General features: G+C 48.7%; 1 protein-coding gene across 1 annotated transcript; it reads right to left on the bottom strand.

Moving 5' to 3' along the window:
• Positions 1-108: 108 nt before the first annotated feature.
• Positions 109-12,694, bottom strand: C2 (complement C2). Its single transcript, XM_047731943.1, is given in 19 exon segments — positions 109-523; positions 645-694; positions 834-960; positions 1,164-1,255; positions 1,396-1,472; positions 1,581-1,746; positions 1,864-1,975; positions 2,071-2,165; positions 2,290-2,430; positions 4,557-4,646; positions 5,458-5,598; positions 6,428-6,566; positions 8,065-8,198; positions 8,395-8,493; positions 8,579-8,752; positions 10,976-11,161; positions 12,287-12,346; positions 12,349-12,492; positions 12,634-12,694. Coding segments are annotated over 19 exon segments (2,244 nt in total). The 5' UTR covers positions 12,680-12,694; the 3' UTR covers positions 109-352.
• Between the last annotated feature and the right edge of the window lie 9,906 nt (positions 12,695-22,600).

Genomic DNA, 22,600 nt, shown 5'->3' with positions numbered 1-22,600 from the left:
AGTCACTGTTTGTCCAGCAGGGTCTGTGACCTGCCTCCTGGCGGTTCCTGGAATCATTCTGGCCTTCCTCACCCCCCTGGCCAGCCCCCAGGTAGAGGCACAGACGGATGAGGAAATCCTCGATTTTTATTAATTTCATAACTGGGAAATTCCACGTGAGAGTGAAAGGAGAGTGAGTCCAGTAAGGCAGGGTGTGTGCTCCCAGGGATTCCCCAGCTTGGAAGTGCTGCACAGGATGGGGTTGGAGTTGGGAGCACAGGTGAGTCACGGGGTCTGAGGGTGGAAGTTCAAGAGTAGGAGACAAGACAGATGGCAGGTGCTGGCAGGACAACAGAGGGATCAGTGGCCACAATTAGAGGGGCAAAAAGTTCAGGATCCCCTCCAAGTGCTGCCTCAGCCAAGGCTGCTGGCGAAAGAGACTAATGTGAAAATCTCGTGGTATCTTGCCTTTGGGGGCCCTTTGGCGGGAGTTTTTATTGTTCTTGACACAGGGGTTGTAGAGACCCCAACTCACTAGGCCGACCTGGAAGAGAGAGAGAATGGGGTGGGAAGCTATCACAGCCCCAGCTCCAAGCCTCAACCTCCCCAGTTCCTTCAAAGGCCTCCTTCATCTTCCTGCAAGGCGAAGACCCTTCTCTTCTCACCTGAAAAAACCTGTGTCTCCGTTCCAGGAAAACTGCTCCCCCAGATTCTCCTGCCAGAAAAGGAGGGACACAAAACTGTCATCCAGACTCTCCTTCTTCTCCCATGTCATCAGCACCATGCATGCTGGCCACGGGGACAGCGGTGGTCTTTCTATCAGGAATTCAGGAGTGGGAATGGGAGGGACTCACCCTTGCAGGGATTGTCATCATTCTCAGTCCCACTGCATAAGAACTGGTCTGTGACCACCTCTCTGACATCCTTCAAGTCAGGGAATGTGATTTTATCTTGGGAGACGGCCTCAATACAGCTTGTCCACTGCAACAGGGGCAGAACAGGACAGAGGGATGAAATGAGCTGTCCCAGGGGTCAGCAGGCAGGTGCTAGGCCGGGAGGAGAGGTGACACAGGGTCAGATGGAGAAAGCAGCCAGAGCTGGAGGAGGAAGGGACAAAGAGAGACCTTTGGGGAGAGCCACAGGGGTCCCATCCCCCCACGGCATCCCAGACCTGAGATCCTCACCTCTGTCCCTGTCTTGAGGTTAATGTTCATTTTGTTCCCATTCAAGGCCACAAAATGAGCAGGAATGCTCAGTTTGTTCAGAAGTTCACTTTCTGCATTCAAGGAGAAAGGGATGTGGTGCTGGTCCCCTTACCCAACATCCAGACTCCAGATGGAGGCTGTAGCGCAGTCCAGGTCATCTCTCCTAAGCCCTAGTCCCAGTTCCTCGTGCACCCTGAGCCCCAGCACTCACCATGGTCTCGGCAGGTGCTGCCTGGGGGTCTCCGCAGAGCCAGATTGGCCTCCACCGTGCAGGGGAGGCAAATGGGCCTGGGGAGAAGGACAAGGGTCACATGGGCCCATCCTCAGTGTCCTCTCCTGTGGGACTCCCAGAGAACTCTCCCCCAGAGGACGCCCTCTCATCCCAGACTCTAGCACCTGGCATGGGTAGACATCTTCACTTTCTCCGCCAGCTTCAACAGGGCAATGTCATCACCGTAGAATTCCCGGATCCCCTGATCCTTCTTGGCAAAGACGTTAAACTCCGAGGAGATCACCACCTTATCAATACTGAAGTCTTTGCCCCACTGGGACTTAGGATCCCCTGGGAACAATATGGCGGATTAGGCTGGGCCAGGGCTCCTGAAGGTGCCAGGGGCTAGGGACCCATGGTGAGAGCTCTGACCACAGGGTCGGGAGCCTGGTGTGGGCCCTGCCTTACCCACACTGACCCTCCACAGAGAGCTGTTCTCAGCATTGCGGAAGCAGTGAGCAGCCGTCAGGACCCACTGCTCTGAGATGAGAGCCCCCCGGCAGGTCTCCTGGGCCCTAGGCTGCAGGAAAAGAGGTGATATTCAGGGACTGCTATGTCTCTGGACCCTGGCCTCTTCCATCTCTGGGTCCAAGCCCCCTCCCTCCTTCCTGGTACCTTAATAGTGACATGCCACGGTGTCCTTTCCTGGACAGAGGCATTGGCTGACATGTTGCCCACCCCACAGATGGTGTCTGTGAGCTGGGAAACATCTGTAGGTGTGGGAACAGAGGGGGAAGGAGGTCTGTGAGGAGCGCTGTGAGCAGGTTCCCAGCCTGGGCCCCTGGCTGGCTCCATACCACCCATGTCACTCTGAAGAGGGCAAAGCTCACTCACCCAGCATGTGCTCAAAGACCTGGTACAGAGCCTCTGTGTCCTGCAGAATGAAGGCGTGTCTCTCACCATCCTTCTTGGACCCCAGCTCATTCAGTTCTCTCCAGTCCACATCCAGCTTGCCCACCCCAATGGCATAGATGTCTGATGGGGAGAAGGAAATCACCAGAATCTTATGGCTAAGGGGCTACCCTGTGAGACAGGAAACTATTATTTGGAACTCTTGGATCCTACAAAGCCCTAATTGAGCAGGACTCCCCCCCACCACCTCCTATCTGACCTTATTTCCTGCCACTCCTCACCCTTCTCTCCATTCCATAGAGCCTCCTTGAAGTCCCTCAGATTTGCAGGCATGCTCCCACCCCAGGCCTTTTGCACACACCGTGCATTTGCCTGGCCCACTGCTTCCCAGACTGCCCACATGGCTCACTTTCTTTTCTTTTTAAGTCACGACTCAAATGTCACCATCTCAGCGAGGCCTTCCCTGGACTCCTTGTCTAAAACCACAGTGCCTCAGCCAATTCCATTTCCTCTCTGCTACATTTTATACCCTCCATTTGGCACAGGGCACTTTCCACCACCCCCCTACACGGTCCTTATTTACCTTGTTTAATGCCCAGAGTGGGTAGAACTGTGTCCCTCAAAAGGATATGTTCAAGTCCTAATCCCCAGTACCTGTGAAGCTAACCTTATTTGGAAACAGGGTCTTGGCTCATACCTTGATCTTGGACTTCTAGCCTCCTGAATGGGATAGCATAAGTTTCTGTTGTGTTAGGCCACCCAAGTTTATATAATCTATTGCACCATCCCTAGGAAACTAATACATTGCTCCTCCAGAAAGACAACCCCAGCAACACATTTTTGTCTGTTTTGTTCACAACGGTATCCTTAGAATGTGCCCAGGAGGGACCTAAGTACATTTATATGGCTGAATAAAGAGCTCATGAGTGTACATAGAGGCAAAACTTCAGATCTGGTTCCTCTGTAAGGTGTAGGCTCTGAGAGAGGGGCCTGGAGCCCCCTCTTGCCTCTGGAGACCCAGGGCCCACACAACCATCCGTACCCTGCCTCCAAGCAAGCACGGGTGCCAGTCAGATCTGCCCTGGAGTGACTGCAGAGTCCAGTCTTCTCCCACGCTTTGCACCCCTCATGGCCCTTTTTTGGCTCCCGGCGGACCCTGACTGGTGTGTAAAGAGCAAGATGCTCAGACAAGACTTTTCTCAGGGAGCAGTGTCGCCCTGGGCTGGCCAGAAGCAGTCACTGTGGGATCTGGACAGTTAGGTCCCAAGCGTTTTCTGCGACTATGTCCCTTCAGTTCCTGCTTCTTTTTAGTAAGGTGTTTTTAAGCATTTAACCCGAGCCCAGTGATGCTAAGGAGTTAAAGAGGAGCATTTGGCCTTCACCTTCCCTAGCCCAGAGGTTTTTTTTTTTTGTTTTGTTTTTTTAAAGATTTTATTTATTTATTTGACAGAGAGAGATCACAAGTAGATGGAGAGGCAGGCAGAGAGAGAGAGAGAGAGGGAAGCAGGCTCCCTGCTGAGCAGAGAGCCCGACGCGGGACTCGATCCCAGGACCCCGAGATCATGACCTGAGCCGAAGGCAGCGGCTTAACCCACTGAGCCACCCAGGTGCCCCCCTAGCCCAGAGTTTTAAAGAAGAATCTGCTTGCCCCCAAGGGGCAGGTGGAGTTGGGGGCATGAAGAGAGGCCCCAAGGGGAAAGTGAAACTTGGAGGCTGAAAAGCAACTGTCCTTGCTTGTCGGGAACACTTCCGTCTAAAATTCTCTTCTGGTCAAAGGTCAGTACAATCTGTGTTTAGTCTGAACATGAGAAATTGTTCCTTTCAAGGCTGCAACTGCCAAAATCTCAGGTGGTTATCTGTACCGTTAAAGGAGGAAACACCAGGGACAGTCCCTACGAGTAATCCAGGCCCTTCCTCCTGGAGAAGTTCATGGGTGCGATGAGCAGCCGCTCACATACACTGTTCCATACGTTGTTCCTCTGTTCCAGGAAACATCTGGGCATTTGAGGTGGATCCTAGCACCATCCCCTCCAGCAAAGGCAGAAGCCGCCCCAGGGCCACAGCCAACCAAAGAAATCAAGGCTGCAACCACGGGGCGGTTTGGTTCCAGACTCTTCAGCCTGACTCTCAGCGGCCTTCACACAGAATGACACAACTTGTGTCCTCGCTGGAAATGAAGGCAAGCTCCCCGCCCCCCGCCCCCGTGCCCCCTGCAGGGGCAGCACAGCTGGGATGGCGCCAAGCCTCACCCAGATAGTCGCTCCTCTGCTGGTTGATGTTCAGGATCTCTTTGATATTGTCCACAGCCAGCTTGGGAGAGCCACCCATGTTAGACTTTCCTAGAACGGAGGAAAAAGAATTGTCCATCAGCTCTGGATAGGACTGCCCTCAGCCCCAGAGGAGGGGCAGGCATTCAGCTTTGGGAACCTTAACAATTAACCCTTCCCACATGAGTTTCAAGATGTTATTTACTAGGCAACCCTTGGGTCCCCTCCCTCTTTGGGAGCTTTGTACCCTATCAATTTAAAAAACTTTACTATTGTTCAACAGACCTTGCTTTGCTGCCCAAAAAAAAAAAAAAAAAAAAAAGGTGGAGGGGAAGATATGTTATTTACTGAAATTCTCTACATGCCAAGCGCCATGCCAGGAGCGTAATAAACTTCATCTCATTTTAACTCTCATGAATCCTCAGGTAGTGTGGGTATCTGCATTTTATAGGCAAGAAAACCAAGTCCTGAAGGCGCTACGCGGTTTGGACACAATGGAGAGATAAATAGCCCAGCTCCACCCCTCAGTCCATCCGTCCATCCCTGCGCCTTGACACTCCTGCTTCAAAGCCACCCCACCCCGTCTAGCCGACTCTAGGCAACCTCCCAGCTAGTAACATTTGCTGATATCTGTAATCACAAAGCACTTTTACACAAACTGCTTCAACTGCTCTGCATAAAAATTGTGGAAGGAAAGGCGGACAGCTGCAATTATCACCACCATTGCTGTCCTCCCATCGACGTCATCAACACTCCCTCTACTTTACAGATGAGAAACCGAGGCCCAGAATGGCAGAGGGAGAACCAGCGTGCAGGCCTTCCGACTCCACACGGGTGCTCCTTCCACTGTGCCAGACTCACTCGTGGAGGCGACGGCACCCACCGTCTGTCAGAAGGATGATGGCGTGTCGGATTTCCTGCCAGGCCGCCGTCTTCATTCCGAGGCGTTGCATCTGGTTATTCATCATGATATGGACACTATTTAAAGCTGCATAGGTGTTTGTCCCGGTCCCATTTTCATGGTCTGGAGTATGTGAAGAGGAAGGACTCTCTTAGAAACGTCCCACCTACCACCTGACAGAAGGAGCCACTCTATTCTCCCAACCATTGGAAATGCTTTTATCAACTGGCTTGATACATTCAGACCTTTGCTATCTAGACAGAGATTTGGCATCGCTGTCTTTTCCCTTAGAAATGCTCATTGCAGGGGCACCTGCATGGCTTAGTTAAGTGTCTGACTCTTGATTTTGGCTCAGGTCGTGATCTCGGGGTCCTGGGATGGAGCCCCGTGTAGGGCTCCACGCTCAGCCAGGAGTCTGCTTGGGATTCTATTTCCCTCTCCTTTTGCCCCTTCTCCCCCTTCCTCTGTCTCTCTCTCTCTCTCTCAAATTAATAAATAAATCTATTCTAAAAAGAAAAAATGCTCATTGCATGTCCCCACTGATGGCCACTCTAAAACCTCAAGATTCAAAGATGGGGTTCCCAAAGAACGTGGGTTGTTGCATCCACCAGCTATCTCCCACCCAGGCAGCTTGACAATAGCATGGGGAGACTACCGTGTTGAGCCAAGAAAGCCAGCCCACATACATCTGGCATCAGGAAGGAGTCATAGACCTGCACGATGCATTTGGACGTGTAACATGATAGAGTAAGCCATGAGCTGGTAGGAGCTGGGACTCCCCCACCAGGAACCTGAGCCCCAGAGCTCTGGGACTAGAATGCCACCAAAGGCCTCTCTCTCCCTCTCTCTCTCTCTAAAGTGTCCAGAATCTCTTTGCAGGTACAGAGAGCTCATCTTCCCCCCCATCCCCTCCCCCCCCCGCCTCATCGCCTTCATTTGACGACACCCATACCTTTATAGTTGACATTGTTCAGACTGTTGATCACTTCGGTCACATCCCGGGAGTCGTCGTACAGAACAGACATGATGACTTTGGGATTGGATGCAAAGGTGATGATGGCGACGCTAACATTGATCTCAAAGCTGAAGATCTGTGAAGGGCAAGGGAGAGGCAGCATGAGAAGCCTTGAAACCGAAGGCAAGAGAGTAAGAGAGCAGGCCAAGGGCCCCAGAGGAGGCAGAGAGCCTGGGCCACTTGCTAAGACACTGCTGCTTGCGGGAGCCAGGAAGCTGACATCCGCTGACCATGTCCTCTCTGTGATAGGCCTCTCGCTCCTCACTGCACCCTCACATCAATTCTGTGAGGGGGCGAGATGGTCCCTCTTTTAGAGATGAGGACATTGAGGCTTGTTGCCTTGCCCCAGACTACACCACTGGTACGAGGCAGAGGTCGAATTCAAACCTGTCCACACGAAGCTGAGGCACTTCTCTAACTGCTATGGTTTGCAGCCTCAAGGCTTAGTGGTTACCGTAAGTCTTAAGGAGAACAAGGAGCACAAAAATGGCCTTCTTTAAAATGTAGCCTGGTCGGGGGGGGGGGGCGCCTGGGTGGCTCAGTGGGTTAAGCCGCTGCCTTCGGCTCAGGTCATGATCTCAGGGTCCTGGGATCGAGCCCCGCGTCAGGCTCTCTGCTCAGCAGGGAGCCTGCTTCCTCCTCTCTCTCTGCCTGCCTCTCTGCCTGCTTGTGATCTCTCTCTGTCAAATAAATAATAAATCTTTAAAAAAAAATGTAGCTGGGGGGGCACCTGGGGGGCTCAGTGTTAAGAGTCTGCCTTCAGCTCAGGTCATGATCCCAGGGTCCTGGGATCGAGCCCTGCATCAGGCTCCCTGCTTCTCCCTCTCCCACTCCTGCTTGTGATCTCTCTCTCTGTCAAATAAATAAAATCTTTAAAATAAATAAAATTTTAAAATATAGCTAGGAAGAAAAACATGTGTCTATGTAAACTATTGTGAAAAGCATAATTACCAAGCAAAGTGCTGGCAAGGGATTTAAACTAGTGGCTTCCAAAGTCTCCTGTTCATGCATCACGTCAGAAAAACATTCTGGGCATATAGCTCAATATCGGTGTATATATTTATAAAAACCCACTCAGATTTATAAAGTGCATCACTATTCAAATATATTATATGCCTTTTAAACACAAAAAATTGGAATTTTTGAGGGAAAGTATTAATTATTAAGTTATTGATTTAATTTAAACTAAAATTATTCAACAAGGAAACCAGTACTTATCTACCACACCCCGGTGGGTTATTTTGTGTATCCTTCTGTGGAGACCGTCCTTCTAGATGATGGGTGCCTAGGAAACAGGACCTCAGGAACAGAAAAGGACCTTGTTCATTCTTTGGTGTCTCCCAGCACCCAGCACCCAGCACAGGGCCTAACACACAGAAGGTGCTCCAGCAGTGTTTGTGGGTGAAAAATACGATCCCGTAAATTGAATCCATGATTCCTGCATGACATGCAATAATCTGGGAGGACTTTTTGGAGGAGGTAAGCTATGAGTGGGATTTGGAGGAAGGGAAGGAACCAGGGACAGACAGGGGTGTAGGAAGGCGTCCTCTGTGCACAGAATCCTATTTTCGGACCCTGTCCACCATGAGAATGGCGCTCTTCTTGAAGATCTGAAAGTCGCCTTCTGACACACTCTGGGAGGCATCCAGGAGCAGGTAGAGGTTCAGGTGGCCAGAGCGCTGGATTTGGATTTTACGGCCCATGCTTTCTGGGAGAAATGTGCAAAGGGCAGATTCACATCTTGACCTCCCACCTGCTCTCTTACCATGGGGTAGGGCTTCTCTGCCTCCCATCCAGTCAGCTCATCCCCACCAATCCTTCCCGAAGCTCTCAGCACCCTCTGGGAAGTCTGCTTCTCCCCATGCCAGGCCCCGCACCCTGCTGCCCCCACCTCAAGCACTTACTTGTTTTCTTCTGGGTGGGATTGGTGGCTCCAAGCAGGTGGGAGAACGAGGCACCCATGGCTGGGCCCACATCCTCGGGAAAGTCATAGGAATAGGGCTCTGTGGGAATAGTTGTTGGGGTCAGCCAGTGTCAGGGGTAGGGTGCCCAGGATTCTCTGGAGGGTCAAGGTGGCTGGCTACTCACGGCGGCATATGGGCTCTGTCCCGCTCCAGGCCCCGTTGGCCTGGCACTCCCGCTCCACAGACCCCGTCAGCACCAGATTCGAGGAGCAGCGGTAGCTGACTTTGTCTCCAAGGCCAAAGCGGGAACCAGTCCGCACAGCGCCCACTGAGATGCCGGGGTTGGGGCAGTGACCAGCTGTGAGTCAACAAGGGAAGACAGCAGTGAGCAGGGATGCCCCTCCTCAGCCTTTCTGCCCTGCTCACCTGCCCTCTCCCTCTTCCTTCTCTCCAGACCCGTGGAGCCTCTGCAGGTCATTTGGCCTCCCCCTAGAGAGATACCACACCCCTGTTTCCTAAGAGTGTGGGTGGAACATCTTTAGCAGGGCAAAGTGTTTAGAACTCATTGCCCTGCGTTGCCAGTTAAAACGTCCCAGAGCCAACCTGCGCCTCAGCCTGCATCCATCCCAGAGTCCCAGGGAGGATGCTGACTGAGGAACCCAGACTGAAAATATGGATAATTCCTTAATTTCCATATCGCTGGGGTGACAATTGGGAAACTGCCAGTCTCTACTAAAACTAAATGCATCCCGGGGGCCTGGGTGGCTCAGTCGGTTAAGCGTCCAACTCTTGATTTCAGCTCAGGTCATGATCTCAGGATTGGGAGATTGAGTCCTGCTCTAGGCTTGTGCTGGATATGGAGCCTGCTTAAGATGCTCTCTCCCTGGGTTCCTGGGTCGCTCCACTGGTTAAGCGTCTGCCTGAAGGCAGAATAGGGATTGAGCCCCACATTGGGCTCCATGCTCAGCAGGGAGTCTGCTTCTCCCTCTCCCTCTTCCTGCCGCTCCCCATGCTTATACTCTCTCACTCTCTTTGTCAAATAAGTAAAATCTTAAAAAAAAAAAAAAAAAGATTCTCTCTTTCTTCCCCATCCCCCATTTGCTCTCTAAAAAATAAATAAAATTGAAAAAAAACAATCCACCTAAATGCATGACAACCTGTTCCACTCCTAGACAACATGTTCAAGGGAGGCAAATTCATATGTGAACTAATAATTTCATACATGGACACTCAAAGGGCTTTACTCATAATAGCTCCAAACTGGAAAGAACCCAACCGCCCACCGAGAAGAGAACCCATAAATAAATTGCAATCTATTTCTATAATAAAACTACACAGCAATAAAAAATAACATGGACACCTGTGCGGTGCAGTTGGTAGTTGAGATCTGACTCTTGGTTTTGGCTCAGATGGTGATCTCAGGCTTGTGGGATCGAGCCCCGTGTCAGGCTCTGCCCACAGCCCGGAGACCTGAGTCTACTTAGGACTCTCTCTGCCCCTCCCCATGGCTCTTTCTCTAAAATAAATCAATAAATCTTAAAAATAAATGAACTTTCTGCTACCCAGGACCACATGAGTAAATCTCACAGGCAGAATGTTGAGTAAAGGAAGCCAGCCGTGGGACAGTCTTGAATACGAGTAGGAAATGACTGGCTGGGCTGCCGGGGGACGGGATGGTCCTCCCATCTCATGGACTCCGTGTCTCCTGTATTATGGGTTCAGAACTATCATTCAGGAAGCTCCTATAACCCAGGCACTCCTAGGAGTCCCACTCCTATCATGCAGAGCCCCTCACCATTGACAGGGCAGTGATAACTATGACAATCTCCAGGGACTCTTCGAGATGCTTACTAATGTCAACTCAATCCCACAGCAACTCCACGCAGTGGCCAGTCTTACTATTTCTATTTGAGATGGGGAAATTGAGGCATAGAGGGGTGCCTGGGTGGCTCAGTCAGTTAAGCATCCGCCTTCAGCTCCGGTCATGATTCTGGGATCCTGGAATCAAGCCCCGAGTCAGGCTCCCTCCTCAGCGGGAAGCCTGCTTTTCCCTCTCCCTCTCCCTCTGCTCATGCTCACTCTCTCATTATCTCTCTTGCTTGCTCTCTCTCTCAAGTAAATAAATAAAATCTTAAAAAAAAGAGAGAGAGAAAATTTGAGGCATATAGAGATTAAATAACCTTCCCAAAGGCTGCCTAAGTCTGAGTAGCTTGGACCCACGCTGGCTGCAGAGGTGAGGGACTGGAGCACAGCACTAGGTCGCTCTCTCACTCAGCACCTTGTCCCTACAATAGCCCAGTGGGTCTGGAAACCTATCTTGCTTTGAGGCATTTGGAAAAGCTGGACAGAGTGCGTGGAGCCTTTATGTTGGATCTAAAGCTTAGTGCCAGCTGCCTCTGCTGGGCTCCCTGCAGCTGGGTGATGTGTGACCTGTAGATCTCAGTTTACCAAAATCCAGGAATATCACTTTGGCATCAGAGACACCAGGCCCCTGTCCCCACAGAGGCACCCTGGGCATGCATCTGACTCCGAGGTACCTGGGAAACCCCAGCCCCTATTCAGCTGGGGGCAGGGCACTCACCCCCGTTGTCACACACAGCTGTCTCCCCATCCCACATGCCATTGGGGCGACACTGCCGCACAGGTGAGCCCCGCAGGGTGAGGCCGTCCTCACACTGGAAGCTCAGATTGCCGCCCACGGGGTGGGACGCCAGCCGTGGGGTGAACATGCCATTCTCAAAGGAGACTGGAGCTGGGCAGCGAACGCCTGGAGGGAGAGAAGGGGAGGAGAATATGGGGATGGATGCAAGACACCTGGGCTGGGCTTGGAGGTGTGGGAATCGCCAACAAGTGGTCAAAATATTGGGCTGTTGCGTGTGAAATTGCTGCTTGTGGCAGCTAGTTGAATATTGGCAATGTCACATGGTTCAGCCTAATAGACTGGTAACCACTTCTCTCAGCTCCCCAAGGGCCATGGCCACCCCAGCCCCTCCCCTGCGGTCCTCGGGGGCCCCGTGAGTGGACTATTAGAGGAGTAACATTGGGCACAACGGGAGACTCCAGCACCCCTTTGGACAGTCGGAATTCTGAAATCCATAGTTAAGTATTAAAAAATCACACCGAGGGGCGCCTGGGTGGCTCAGTGGGTTAAAGCCTCTGCCTTCGGCCCAGGTCATGATCCCAGGGTCCTGGGATCGAGCCCCACATCAGGCTCTCTGCTCAGCAGGGAGCCTGCTTCCTCCTCTCTCTCTCTCTGCCTGCCTCTCTGCCTGCTTGTGATCTCTATCTATCAAATAAATAAATAAAATCTTAAAAAAAATAAAAAATAAATAAAAAAATAAAAACAAAACAACCTAATGATTTAAAAAAAAAAAATCACACCGAGGGGCACCTGGGTGGCTCAGTGGGTTGAGCCTCTGCCTTCAGCTCAGGCCATGATCTCGGGGTCCTGGGATGGAGCCCCGCATCAGACTCTCTGCTCGGCAGGGAGCCTGCTTCCTCCTCTCTCTCTGCCTGCTGCTCTGCCTACTTGTGATCTGTCTCTCTCTCTCTCAATGTCAAATAAATAAATAAAATCTTTAAAAAAAAAAAGAAAGAAAGAAAATTGTTAGCTACTATGAAGGAATCCACTGTACTCCTAGTGAATCACTAATAACCTTCTCTCACTTATGGAGGAACAGTTTAAAAAAAAATCACCCTGAGAATTCCAATCATCCCCATCAAAGCCTTCTTCCAGTGCCTTGGTATGGACAAGGAACAATGTCCTATTCTTTTGAGAAGCTCTATGCAGGAGCGGCTTTTGCCGTGGGGTAAGACCCATCCGGAGCCGGTCCTAAGCAGAGGTGCTGGAGTAGGTGGCCCCACCCTGAGCCAGGCCCTTGGAGAGCCTCACGTTTGCAGGCTGCCTTCGTTAGCTCCTTGGATCCCAGGGTCTCCCACCGCCCGTTGCTGTGCACAGTCGGGAGGCTGGAACTGGGTAGTAGCCCATCGGACAGGAGTAGGTGAGGACACTCCCAGGGGCCCAGCCATGACTAAGGGTGAAAGTGCCACCGGAGATATTCACATTCTGAGGGCAGGAGCGAGCCTCTGCAGCCAAGCCTGTGAGCATGGGACACAACACAGAAATGCAGAAAAGATGAGAACAGAAAGCAAGAGCAATTGTCATTTCCAGGTGGGAACTTGATGTGGCCAGCACCGGCCTCTTATGCGGACCTCAGCATTCCCCTCCCCAGCTCCTACCTGGGTACAGGGGCAACAGGCAAAGCAAAGCCATCAGTGGGTCCATGGTGTCCACCTTGGGGCAGAGTGGCAGAGAGCCGGCAGAGGGAAAAGGTCATCTGACTTCCCCGAAACCCTGAGCTGACTCAGCAGCTGATTGGTTTGCTGCCAGAGAAGGAAAACTAGGGAGTGGCAAGGGACTGTGTTTTTTGTGTTTTTGGGTTTTTTTTTAGATTTAATTTATTTCAGAGAGAGAGAGAGAGAGAGAGAGAGCATGAGCAGGGAAAGGGGCACAGGGAAAGGAAGAAGCAGACCACTCAACGCCCTCCCCACCCCCCCGCAGCAGAGAGCCCAACTGGGGGCTCAATCCTAGGACCCTGGGATCATGACCGGAGCCAAAGGCAGACGCTTCACAGACTGAGCCCCACCAGGCGCCAGGGGGAATGTGCTCTTGGCAGGAAAAAATAATCAGGGATTGGGGACTGAGCTAAGAGGACAAAGCCCTTGCCCATCTCCCTAATCCAACATAGCCTGCTCAGTTGATCTGCACCATGGACTTGACAGACCACTCTCAGCCTCCGTCCCCCTCCCCGACACACATGCCCTTGCTCGAATAGTCTAAAGGACACAAACCCTCAAACCATCCACGATATTGCAAAATCGTTTATTTAAGTCTTAGGTTTCTCTTAGTTGTTGCCAAGTGGCCTCTTGAGAGAGGTCTGCAATAGTCTTTTCTTCTTGAACATAAACCTCCAAGAGACTGAGGCTAATTTTCTTAGAAATTCTTGCTATAGGGGAAGAACCACAATCTTTTTATTCCTTGTAACCCTTCCCCAGCAAGAATCTAGAGATAAAAATGAAATCAACACTTAGTTTTTGGAGACTAGAAAATGTTTTTTTTGTTTTTTTGTTGTTTTTTTTTTAAGATTTTATTTATTTATTTGACAGAGAGAAATCACAAGTAGGCAGAGAGGCAGGCAGAGAGAGAGGAGGAAGCAGACTCCCTGCTGAGCAGAAAGCCCGATGTGGGGCTTGAACCCAGGACCTGGGATTATGACTTGAGCCGAAGGCAGCAGCTTAACCCACTGAGCCACCCAGGTGCCCCGAGACTAGAAAATGTTTAAAACACTTTTACGGAAAGTCCAGTAGAAAAAATTCCCAACCCATAAAATAAATAAGTCTGGGATTGGTTACTCAAAGGAACAAAAGTATTTTGCAATTTTGGACGTGCTTTTATTTTTTTATTTTTTTCCTTCTTTTTTTTAAATTTAAATTCATGCTTTCATCCACGCTGTTTTGCAGAATGGCTGCACCAGATTCCCGCCAACAGTGTGAAAAGGCTCCCCTTTCTCCGCATCCTTGCCAACATCTGTCATTTCCTGACTTGTTAATTTTAGCCATTCTGACTGGTATGAGGTGGGGTCTCATTGTGGTTTTGATTTGCTTTTCCCTGATGCCGAGTGAGGCTGAGCACATTTTCATGTATCCGTTACCCATCCAGATGTCTTTGGGGAAATGTCTATTCATGTCTTCTGCCCATTTCTTAACTGGATTTTTTGTTTTTTGGTTGTTAAGTTTAATATGATCTTTATAGATTGTGGATAAAGCCCTTCAGCAAATAAATTCTGCAAATAACTTCTCCCATCCTGTACCCTGCTTTTTAGTTTTGTTGCATTGTTTCCTTCGTTGTGTCAAAAATTTTTATCTGGGTGAAGTCCCAAGAGTTCATTTTTCCTTTTGTTCCCCTTGCGTCCGGAGATGTGTCTAGTAAGAAGTTGCTATGGCTGAGGTCAAAGAGGTTGCTGCCTGTGTTCTCCTCCAGGATTTTGATGGTTTCCTGTCTCACATTGAGGTCCTTCATCCATTTTGAGTCTATTTTGTGTGTGGTGTAAGGAAATGGTCCAGTTTCATTCTTCTACATGTGGCTGTCCAATTTTCCCAAGACCATTTGTTGAAGTGACTCTCGTTTTTCCGTTGGACATTCTTCCCTGCTTTGTCAAAGATTAGTTGACCATAGAGTTGAGGGACTATTTCTGGGTTCTCTATTCTGTTCCATTGACCTATGTGTCTGTTTTTGTGCCAATACCATACTGTCTTGATGATTATAGCTTTGTAATAGAGCTTGAAGTCAGGCATTGTGATGCCCACAGCTTTGGTTTTTTTTTTTTTTTTTTTCAACATTCCCCTGGTGATTTGGGGTCTTTTCTGGTTCCATAGAAATTTAGGATTATTTTTTCCAGCTATGCGGAAAAATGTTGATGGGGACACCTGGTAGCTCAGCACTTAAGTGTCTGCCTTTGGCTCAGGTCATAATCCCAGGGTCCTTGGATCAAGTCCCACATTGGGCTCCTTTCTCAGCAGGGAGCCTGCTTCTCCCTCCCCTGCTTGTGCATGCCCTCTCTCTCTCTCCCTCTCTCTCTCTCTCAGAGGAAGGAAGGGAGGGACAGAGGGAGGGAGGGAAGAAGGAAAAACATTGACAGTATTTTGATATGGATTGCATTGAATGTATAGATTGTTCTGGGTAGCATAGACATTTTAACAATATTTGTTCTTCCAATCCATGAGCATAGAACATTTTTCTATTTCTTTTTTTTTTTTTTAAGATTTTATTTATTGGGCGCCTGGGTGGCTCAGTGGGCTAAGCCGCTGCCTTCGGCTCAGGTCATGATCTCAGGGTCCTGGGATCGAGTCCCGCATCGGGCTCTCTGCTCAGCAGGGAGCCTGCTTCCTCCTTTCTCTCTCTGCTTGCCTCTCTGTCTACTTGTGATCTCTCTCTGTCAAATAAATAAATAAAATCTTAAAAAAAAAAAGATTTTATTTATTTATTTGACAGACAGAGATCACAAGTAGGCAGAGAGGCAGGCAGAGAGGGAGAGGAAGGGAAGCAGGCTCCCTGCTGAGCAGAGAGCCCGATGCGGGACTCGATCCCAGGACACTGGGATCATGACCCGAGCCGAAGGCAGCGGCTTAACCCACTGAGCCACCCAGGCGCCCCCATTTTTCTATTTCTTTGTGTCTTCCTCAGTTTCTTTCACAAGTATTCTATAGTTTTCAGTATACAGATTTTTTGCCTCTTTGGTTAGGTTTATTCCTGGGTATCTTATGTGTTTTGGTACAATTGTAAATAGGATCGATTCCTTAATTTCTCTTTCTTCTTTCTCATTGTTAGTGTACAGAAATGCAACTGATTTCTGTGCATTGATATTATATTCTGCCACGTTGCTGAATTCCTGTGTAATTTCTAGCAATTTGGGGGTGGAGTATTTTGGGTTTTCCACATAGAGTATGGTGTCATCTGCAAAGAGTGAGAGTTTGACTTTGTTGATTAAGATGTCTTTTATTTCTTTTTGTTGTCTGTTGTGGAGGCTAGGACTTGTGGTACTGTGTTGAACAACGGTAGTGAGAGTGGGCATCCCTGCCGTGTTCCTGACCTTAGGGGGAAAGCTCTCAGTTTTTCCCCACTGAGAATTATATTCACTGTGGGCTTTTCATATATGGCTTTTATGATATTGAGGTACATTCCCTCTATTGATGTACCTTTAAATTACAACCTGCAATTGCATGAAATATAGGAAGCAAAAAACCCTAAGCTAATGTGCTAACCCTCCATCCCACAGAAGTCTCTTTAATACTTTGTCAAACAATGTGGGATATGAAAAAATAAGATTAATTAAAAATGAAGATAAAACATTTCTGAAGTGATCATTTAAGTCTGTGAAAACTCTTTTGACTTATGAATAACTTCTAGAAACACATGCAAAGTGGGGATCACCTTGGACAAAACTGACTGAATGCAGGAAGACCACGATACCCTTGGTGTTGGGGGTCCCAAAGCTGCTGGGGCAGAAGAGCTCATGGTGACTGCCTGGCACCCAGTGTCGGTTCTCTCTCCCTCCTTCTATAGTAAGATCTTTAGCAGGACACATCGTCACCCAGCTAAAGACTACATTTCCCAGCTACCCTTGTCACTAGGAAATGGGTGACTTGGTTCTGGCCAATAGGAATTGAGTAGAACTGAAACATGTAATTTCCAAGTTAAGCTGCTAAAATAAAAGGGGAGTGTGTCCTCCCCTTTCCATGGGCTAAAATAGAAATCTAATGGTGATTCAAGAGCAACACCCTGAGGATGAAAGACCCAGCAGAGAAGAGCTTGGGTCCCTGACACTGTGCCCACCTACTCAGATTGTGCCACCTACTCAGATTGTTTCCAGAGAGAAACGAACTGTATTAAGGGTGGTGGATATTAGACATATTCACAAATAGTCTGGCTTTGTCACCCTTTGGTCACATAGTAGGATTGAGCTTCCCTATCCATTTGCATTGCCCAATGAAATATTAGTTTGAGTGACATGTATCATTTCTAAATGGAAGCTTTATGGGTCAAGACAGTCCTCACCATGCTCTTTTCTGCTAGTATGGCAACATTTGAGGTGGTGGCTGCTCCATCAGCCATTCCTGAGTGACACCAAAGGCAGAGTCTCTGCTGACCCTCACAGGATATGTACATAATATGAGCAAAAACCAAATCTTTGTTTTAATCTATTACATTACCACTGGAGTAGGAAAAAAGTAAATACCACCCAAAATTTGGAAAAAATGATTTATTCTTTCTCAGGCATTGGCCAGCTGGTTCTTCAGGGCTCACTCATGCAGGCAACTAAGGGGTGAGTTCAGCAGAAGAGTTGGACACCGGGAGCTCTCTGTCCCATGGTCTTTCATCCCTAGCCTTGCATGGCAAGAGCAGTCTCGGGAAAGCATCCGAAGAGATCCAAAGCAAAGCTGCACAGTCTCTTGAGGTCTGTCTTCAGAAATCACATAACAACACTTCCATCCTGTTCTACTGGTGACAGCAAATCAAAGGGCCAGCCCAAGATATCAGGGTGGGGGAAAACTTATCTCACGATGGGAGGAATGGCAAAGTCATATTGCAAAGAGGCATACACACTAGAATAGGAGAGATTTATGGCTGTATTTTGCAAACCACTATGGCAGCCAAGATTTGGGAGTTGTCTGTCATCAGAACACAATGAATTCTCACCTGGCTGAATACTTAAGCCATCGAATTTTGAGTACCTTCTTTAGACCACTGCTAGGAACTGAATCATGTCACCCCAAATTCATATGCTGAAGCCTTAACCCCCACTGTGACCATATTTCAAGATGATAGGGCCTATTAAGAGGTAACTGAGGTTAAATGAGGTCATAAGGGTGGGGCACTGATCCAATAGGCTAAGCATCTTTATAAGAAGAGACAGCAGATTGGCGAGGATGCAGAGAAAGAGGAACCCTCCTACACTGTTGGTGGGAATGCAAGCTGATGCAGCCACTCTGGAAAACAACCACTCTGGAAAACAGGAGGTTCCTCAAAAAAGCTGAAAATAGAGCTACCCTATGACCCAGCAATTGCACTACTGGGTATTTACCCCAAAAATACAAATGTAGTGATCTGAAGGAGCATGTGTACCTGAATGTTTATAGCAGCAATGTCCACAATAGCCAAACTATGGGAAGAACCTAGAGGCCCATGAACAAATGAATGGATAACAAAGATGTGGTATATATATACAATGGGATACTATGCAGCCATCAAAGGAAACAAAATCTTGCCATTTGCAATGACGTGGATAGAACTAGAGGGTATTATGCTAAGCGAAATAAGTTAAACAGAGAAGGATAATTATATGATCTCTCTGATATGAGGAATTTGAGAGGCAGGACGAGGGGTTGTGGGGGTTAGGGAGAGAAAAAAATGAAACAAGATGGGATCGGGAGGGAGACAAACCATAAGAGACTCTTAATCTCACAAAATAAACTGAGGGTTGCTGGCGGGTGGGGGGGATAGGGAGAGGGTGGCTGGGTGTTGGACATTGGGGAGGGTATGTGCTATGGTGAGTGCTGTGAAATGTGTAAGCCTGATGATTCACAGACCTGTACCCCTGAAACAAATAATATATGTTAATAAAAAGGCAAAAATAAGAAAATTAAAATTAAAAAAAAAAAGAGAGACCGCAGAGCGCCCTCTCTCTCCTTCCCTCCCCAACAGCCTTCCCTCCCATCCCTGTGCATCACAGAGGAAAGGCCAGGTGAGGATGGCTGTCTGTAAGCCAGGAAGAGAGTCCTTACCAGACACCAATCATGATGGCACCTTGGTCTCAGACTTCCAGCCTCCTGAGCTGTGAGCTAAGACATTTCTGTTGTTTAAGCCACTCCTTCTAGGGCATTTTGTTATGGCAGCCCACACACACTAGTCTATCTGCCCAGCTCACACGTAATAACTGCCTTTAAAAAGGGGGTGATGCTGAGTGAAGTAAGCCAAGCAGAGAAAGTCAATTATCATATGGTTTCACTTACTTGTGGAGCATAAGGAATAACATGGAGGACATTAGGAGAAAGAAAGGCAAAGTGAATTGGGGGAAATCGGAGGGGGAGACGAACCATGAGAGACTATGGACTCTGAGAAACAAACAGGGTTTTGGAGGGGCAAGGGTGGAAGGATGGGTGAGCCTGGTGGTGGGCATTAAGGAGGGCACATATTACATGGAGGACTGGATGTAGTGCATAAACAATGAATCTTGAAACACTGAAAAAATAACCTAAAAATTTTTAAAGGGGGGGGGGGTGCCTTTCTTTCGTGAGTTTCTCCCAGCATTCGTTGAGTTAAAAAACTTAGCAGTGTGTCAGAATTCGTTCTCCCTTCTTCCTCAAGTTTTAAATTTTTTTTAAAGATTTTATTTATTCATTTGACAGAGCAAGATCACAAGTAGGCAGAGAGGCAGGCAGAGAGAGAGAGAAGGAAGCAGGCTCCCTGCCAAGCAGAGAGCCCGATGCGGGACTCGATCCCAGGACCCCGAGATCATGACCTGAGCCGAAGGCAGAGGCTTAACCCACTGAGCCACCCAGGCGCCCTAAATTTTAAAGCTTACAAATTTTCCACTGGCCCCATGGGGGATGCCCTGAAAGAAAGGGGTATGCCCCTCAATTTTTCTTTTCCCCTTCCCACTGGCTGGAGTGCAGACACACTGATGGAAGCCAAAACAGTTGCCCTAAAACCACAAGATGGAAGTCACATGTTGATGATGGCAAATCAACAAAATCAAAGAAGCCCTGCTTCCCAATCCTGCCAGGCTATCATGACTGCCCTGGACCATTTATGCTCAGCCATTTAAGCCATTGTTATTTTAGCCCTAGTTTTAGCTGCCAAACATGTATGCAACTAAGATGCTTAGCCAGAAATCAATATGGCAGCCAAAGGCAACACCCACAGACATGTGCTTACAGGGTCTAATCTAAGCTGCTGGAATAAAGACAACCCAAAACGCAATGCTTTACATAAGGTAGAAGTTTGCAACTCTTGCAAATAAGACAGGGTAAGCAGACAGGGATGATCTGGCGAGGGTAGCCCTGGCTGGCAGGGCACCGCTGCTCATCAGTATCACTCAGGATCCCAGGCTCCTTCCATCTGGTGTCTCTGCCATGCCACTGAGGACTGTCCTTGTCTGCATGGTCGAAGTCTCCATCAAGCCTGCATTCCAGGGACACCTGGGCGGCTCAGTCAGTTAGGCATCTGCCTTTAGCTCAGATCATGATCCTGGGGTCCTGGGATCAAGTCCTGCATTGGGCTCCTTGCTCATCGAGGAGTCTGCTTCTGCCTCTGCCTGCCTCTCCCTGTGCTTGAGCTCCCTCACTCTCTCTGTGTCAAATAAATACAAACTTAAAAAAAAAGTCTGCATTCCAGTCCCAAGGAAGTGGAATGAAAGAAAAAATAGGGAACAAGTGATGACATGGAAGGTCACACAAATCTTGCACTCATATTCTGTTGGCAAGACGTTGATTATATGAGAGGCTGGGAAATGTGGTCCCTAGTTTGCCTACCATGTGCACAGCTAGAACTCTAATACATATTAGAAGAGAATGGATTTCGGGAGACAACAATGGGAAACTAATTGCCCATGGAAAGGCTACATTGCATAGTGAGAAATGAAGGTGAACAAAGGGGAACCTGGGTGGCTCAGTTGGTTAAGCGACTGCCTTTGGCTCAGGTCATGATCCTGGAGACCAAGTCCCACATCGGGCTCCCTGCTTGGTAGGGAGTCTGCTTCTCCCTCTGGTCCTCCCCCCTCTCATGTTCTCTCTCTCATTCTTTCTCAAGTAAATAAAATCTTTATAAAAAAAAAAAAAAAGAAGGTGAACAAAGGGGTGGATCATTGGAGTTGGGTCCCAGTTCCAGTTCTCCATGAGGCCCAGTCCAGTGTGGAAGGACCACGACCCGAGAGGCTCAGAGCCTGAAGACACCAGATCTTTATTCCCCTCTTTAGATTCCCAAGTAGATTTTCAGTAGATCCCATTTGGTGAAGGTGACCTTGGCTAATCTATTTTTGGCATCATTATAAAGCCTGGCAAATGCCCCCTATGTTTTCACTCATGGAAAGAAGGAGGTAAGTAATGCTTCAAATGATAGCCCTTCCATTCCTGCAAATGCCTTCCCTCTTATCCAAATTTCTTATAAATTCAAGGTTTCTAATACATACTTTCAGGGGACCAATTCTTTTTTTTTTTTCCTAAGATTTTATTTATTTATTTGGCAGGGAGAGAGACAGCACAAGCAGGGGGAGTTGCGGGCAGAGGGAGAAGCAACTCCCTGTCTGAGCAGGGAGCCTGACATGGGGCTCAATCCCAAGAACCAGGGATCATGACCTGATCCAAAGGCAGATGCTTAACCGACTGAGCCACCAGGCACCCCCAGGGGACCAGTCCTAAAGAGAAGAAAGCAACACCCCATATTCTGCAACTCATCTTCTATTCACAGTTTTAAAAAAAGAAATGATGACGTGATGGTCTCTCGGGATGTCTTACTACTCCTGTGGGGACCTCAACTCCTTGAAAATTTTATATGAGGGGCGCCTGGGTAGCTCAGTTCATTAAGCATCTGCCTTCGGCTTAGCTCATGATCTCAGGGATTGGGTCCTCATAGGGCTCCCTGCTCAGCAGAGCTTCTGCTTCTCCTCCTCCCTCTACCTTGCCCGCCCCCCATTCATACTCTCTCTTTCAAATAAATTAATAAAATCTTAAAAAAAAAAAAAAAAAAAAACAAGAGTCCCTGTTCCTGTTCTCCAAATGAAAATTTCATATGAAAAATGGTTGGCCTATGGGACAGGCAGGGCCCTTGTAATGTAGTCTCCTTTCGGACAGTCTATTCCTTGTCCAGTCTGGGCACTTAACATGGACCTAAGTGACATCGTAGGATCTGCCCCCGTCAACCTCCAACTGCAGGGCCAATTCTCATTTTCAGATCACCCCCTGGCTTGGAAACAAAGCTGGCTTTGCCTGCTTCATAACCTACTGTGTGACTTTAGCGTGGATTCAATATTACTCAAGACGCCTCTTCATGTTTGTAGGGGATCTGTTCTTGCCTCACTCACATTCTTTGGGCCCCACCACTGGGGAGGGCCACTGACTTCCAACAGCAATGTCTCCATCACTTGCCTGAGGGTGTCTCGGGTGTCCCATGCACAGAAACCTGGGAATCTCAGAGAATGAAGGCCCCGCTGAAAGCAGCCTTCAACCTGTGATTTCAGGGAATGGGCATATAAATATCGCACAGGACCACTCTGAGGTTCTACATCCCAGGCTTCTCCAGAGCTCCTCAGTGGGGCTAATCTCCACTCATCTGCAATGATAAATTTGCTTGATGACACGCCTTTTATTAACTGCCTTCCTTCCCTATCCCACCTTCCCACTCCCCTACCCCTGTTTCCTGACACCACCTCCTTTGCCCTTGAATCCTTGTCTCACAGGCTGCTTCTGGGGAAGAAGACTTCATATGAAGGAGGTGCTCTGTGCCAGACACTATTCTAAACCTTTTGTGTGTAGAGGCTCCCTTAACCCCCACAAATAGCCTATGACACAGTTTTTGTTATCACCCCCACTTTACAGATGGGAAAGCTGAGGCACAGAAATGTTCAGTGACTCACTCCAGATTCACACAGGT

Source organism: Lutra lutra, chromosome 6, assembly GCF_902655055.1.
Source record: "Lutra lutra chromosome 6, mLutLut1.2, whole genome shotgun sequence".
In the NCBI taxonomy this organism is placed as follows: Eukaryota; Metazoa; Chordata; class Mammalia; order Carnivora; family Mustelidae; genus Lutra; species Lutra lutra.
The sequence above is the reverse complement of the archived record's forward strand: the minus strand, read 5'-3'. Positions and strand labels throughout refer to the sequence as shown.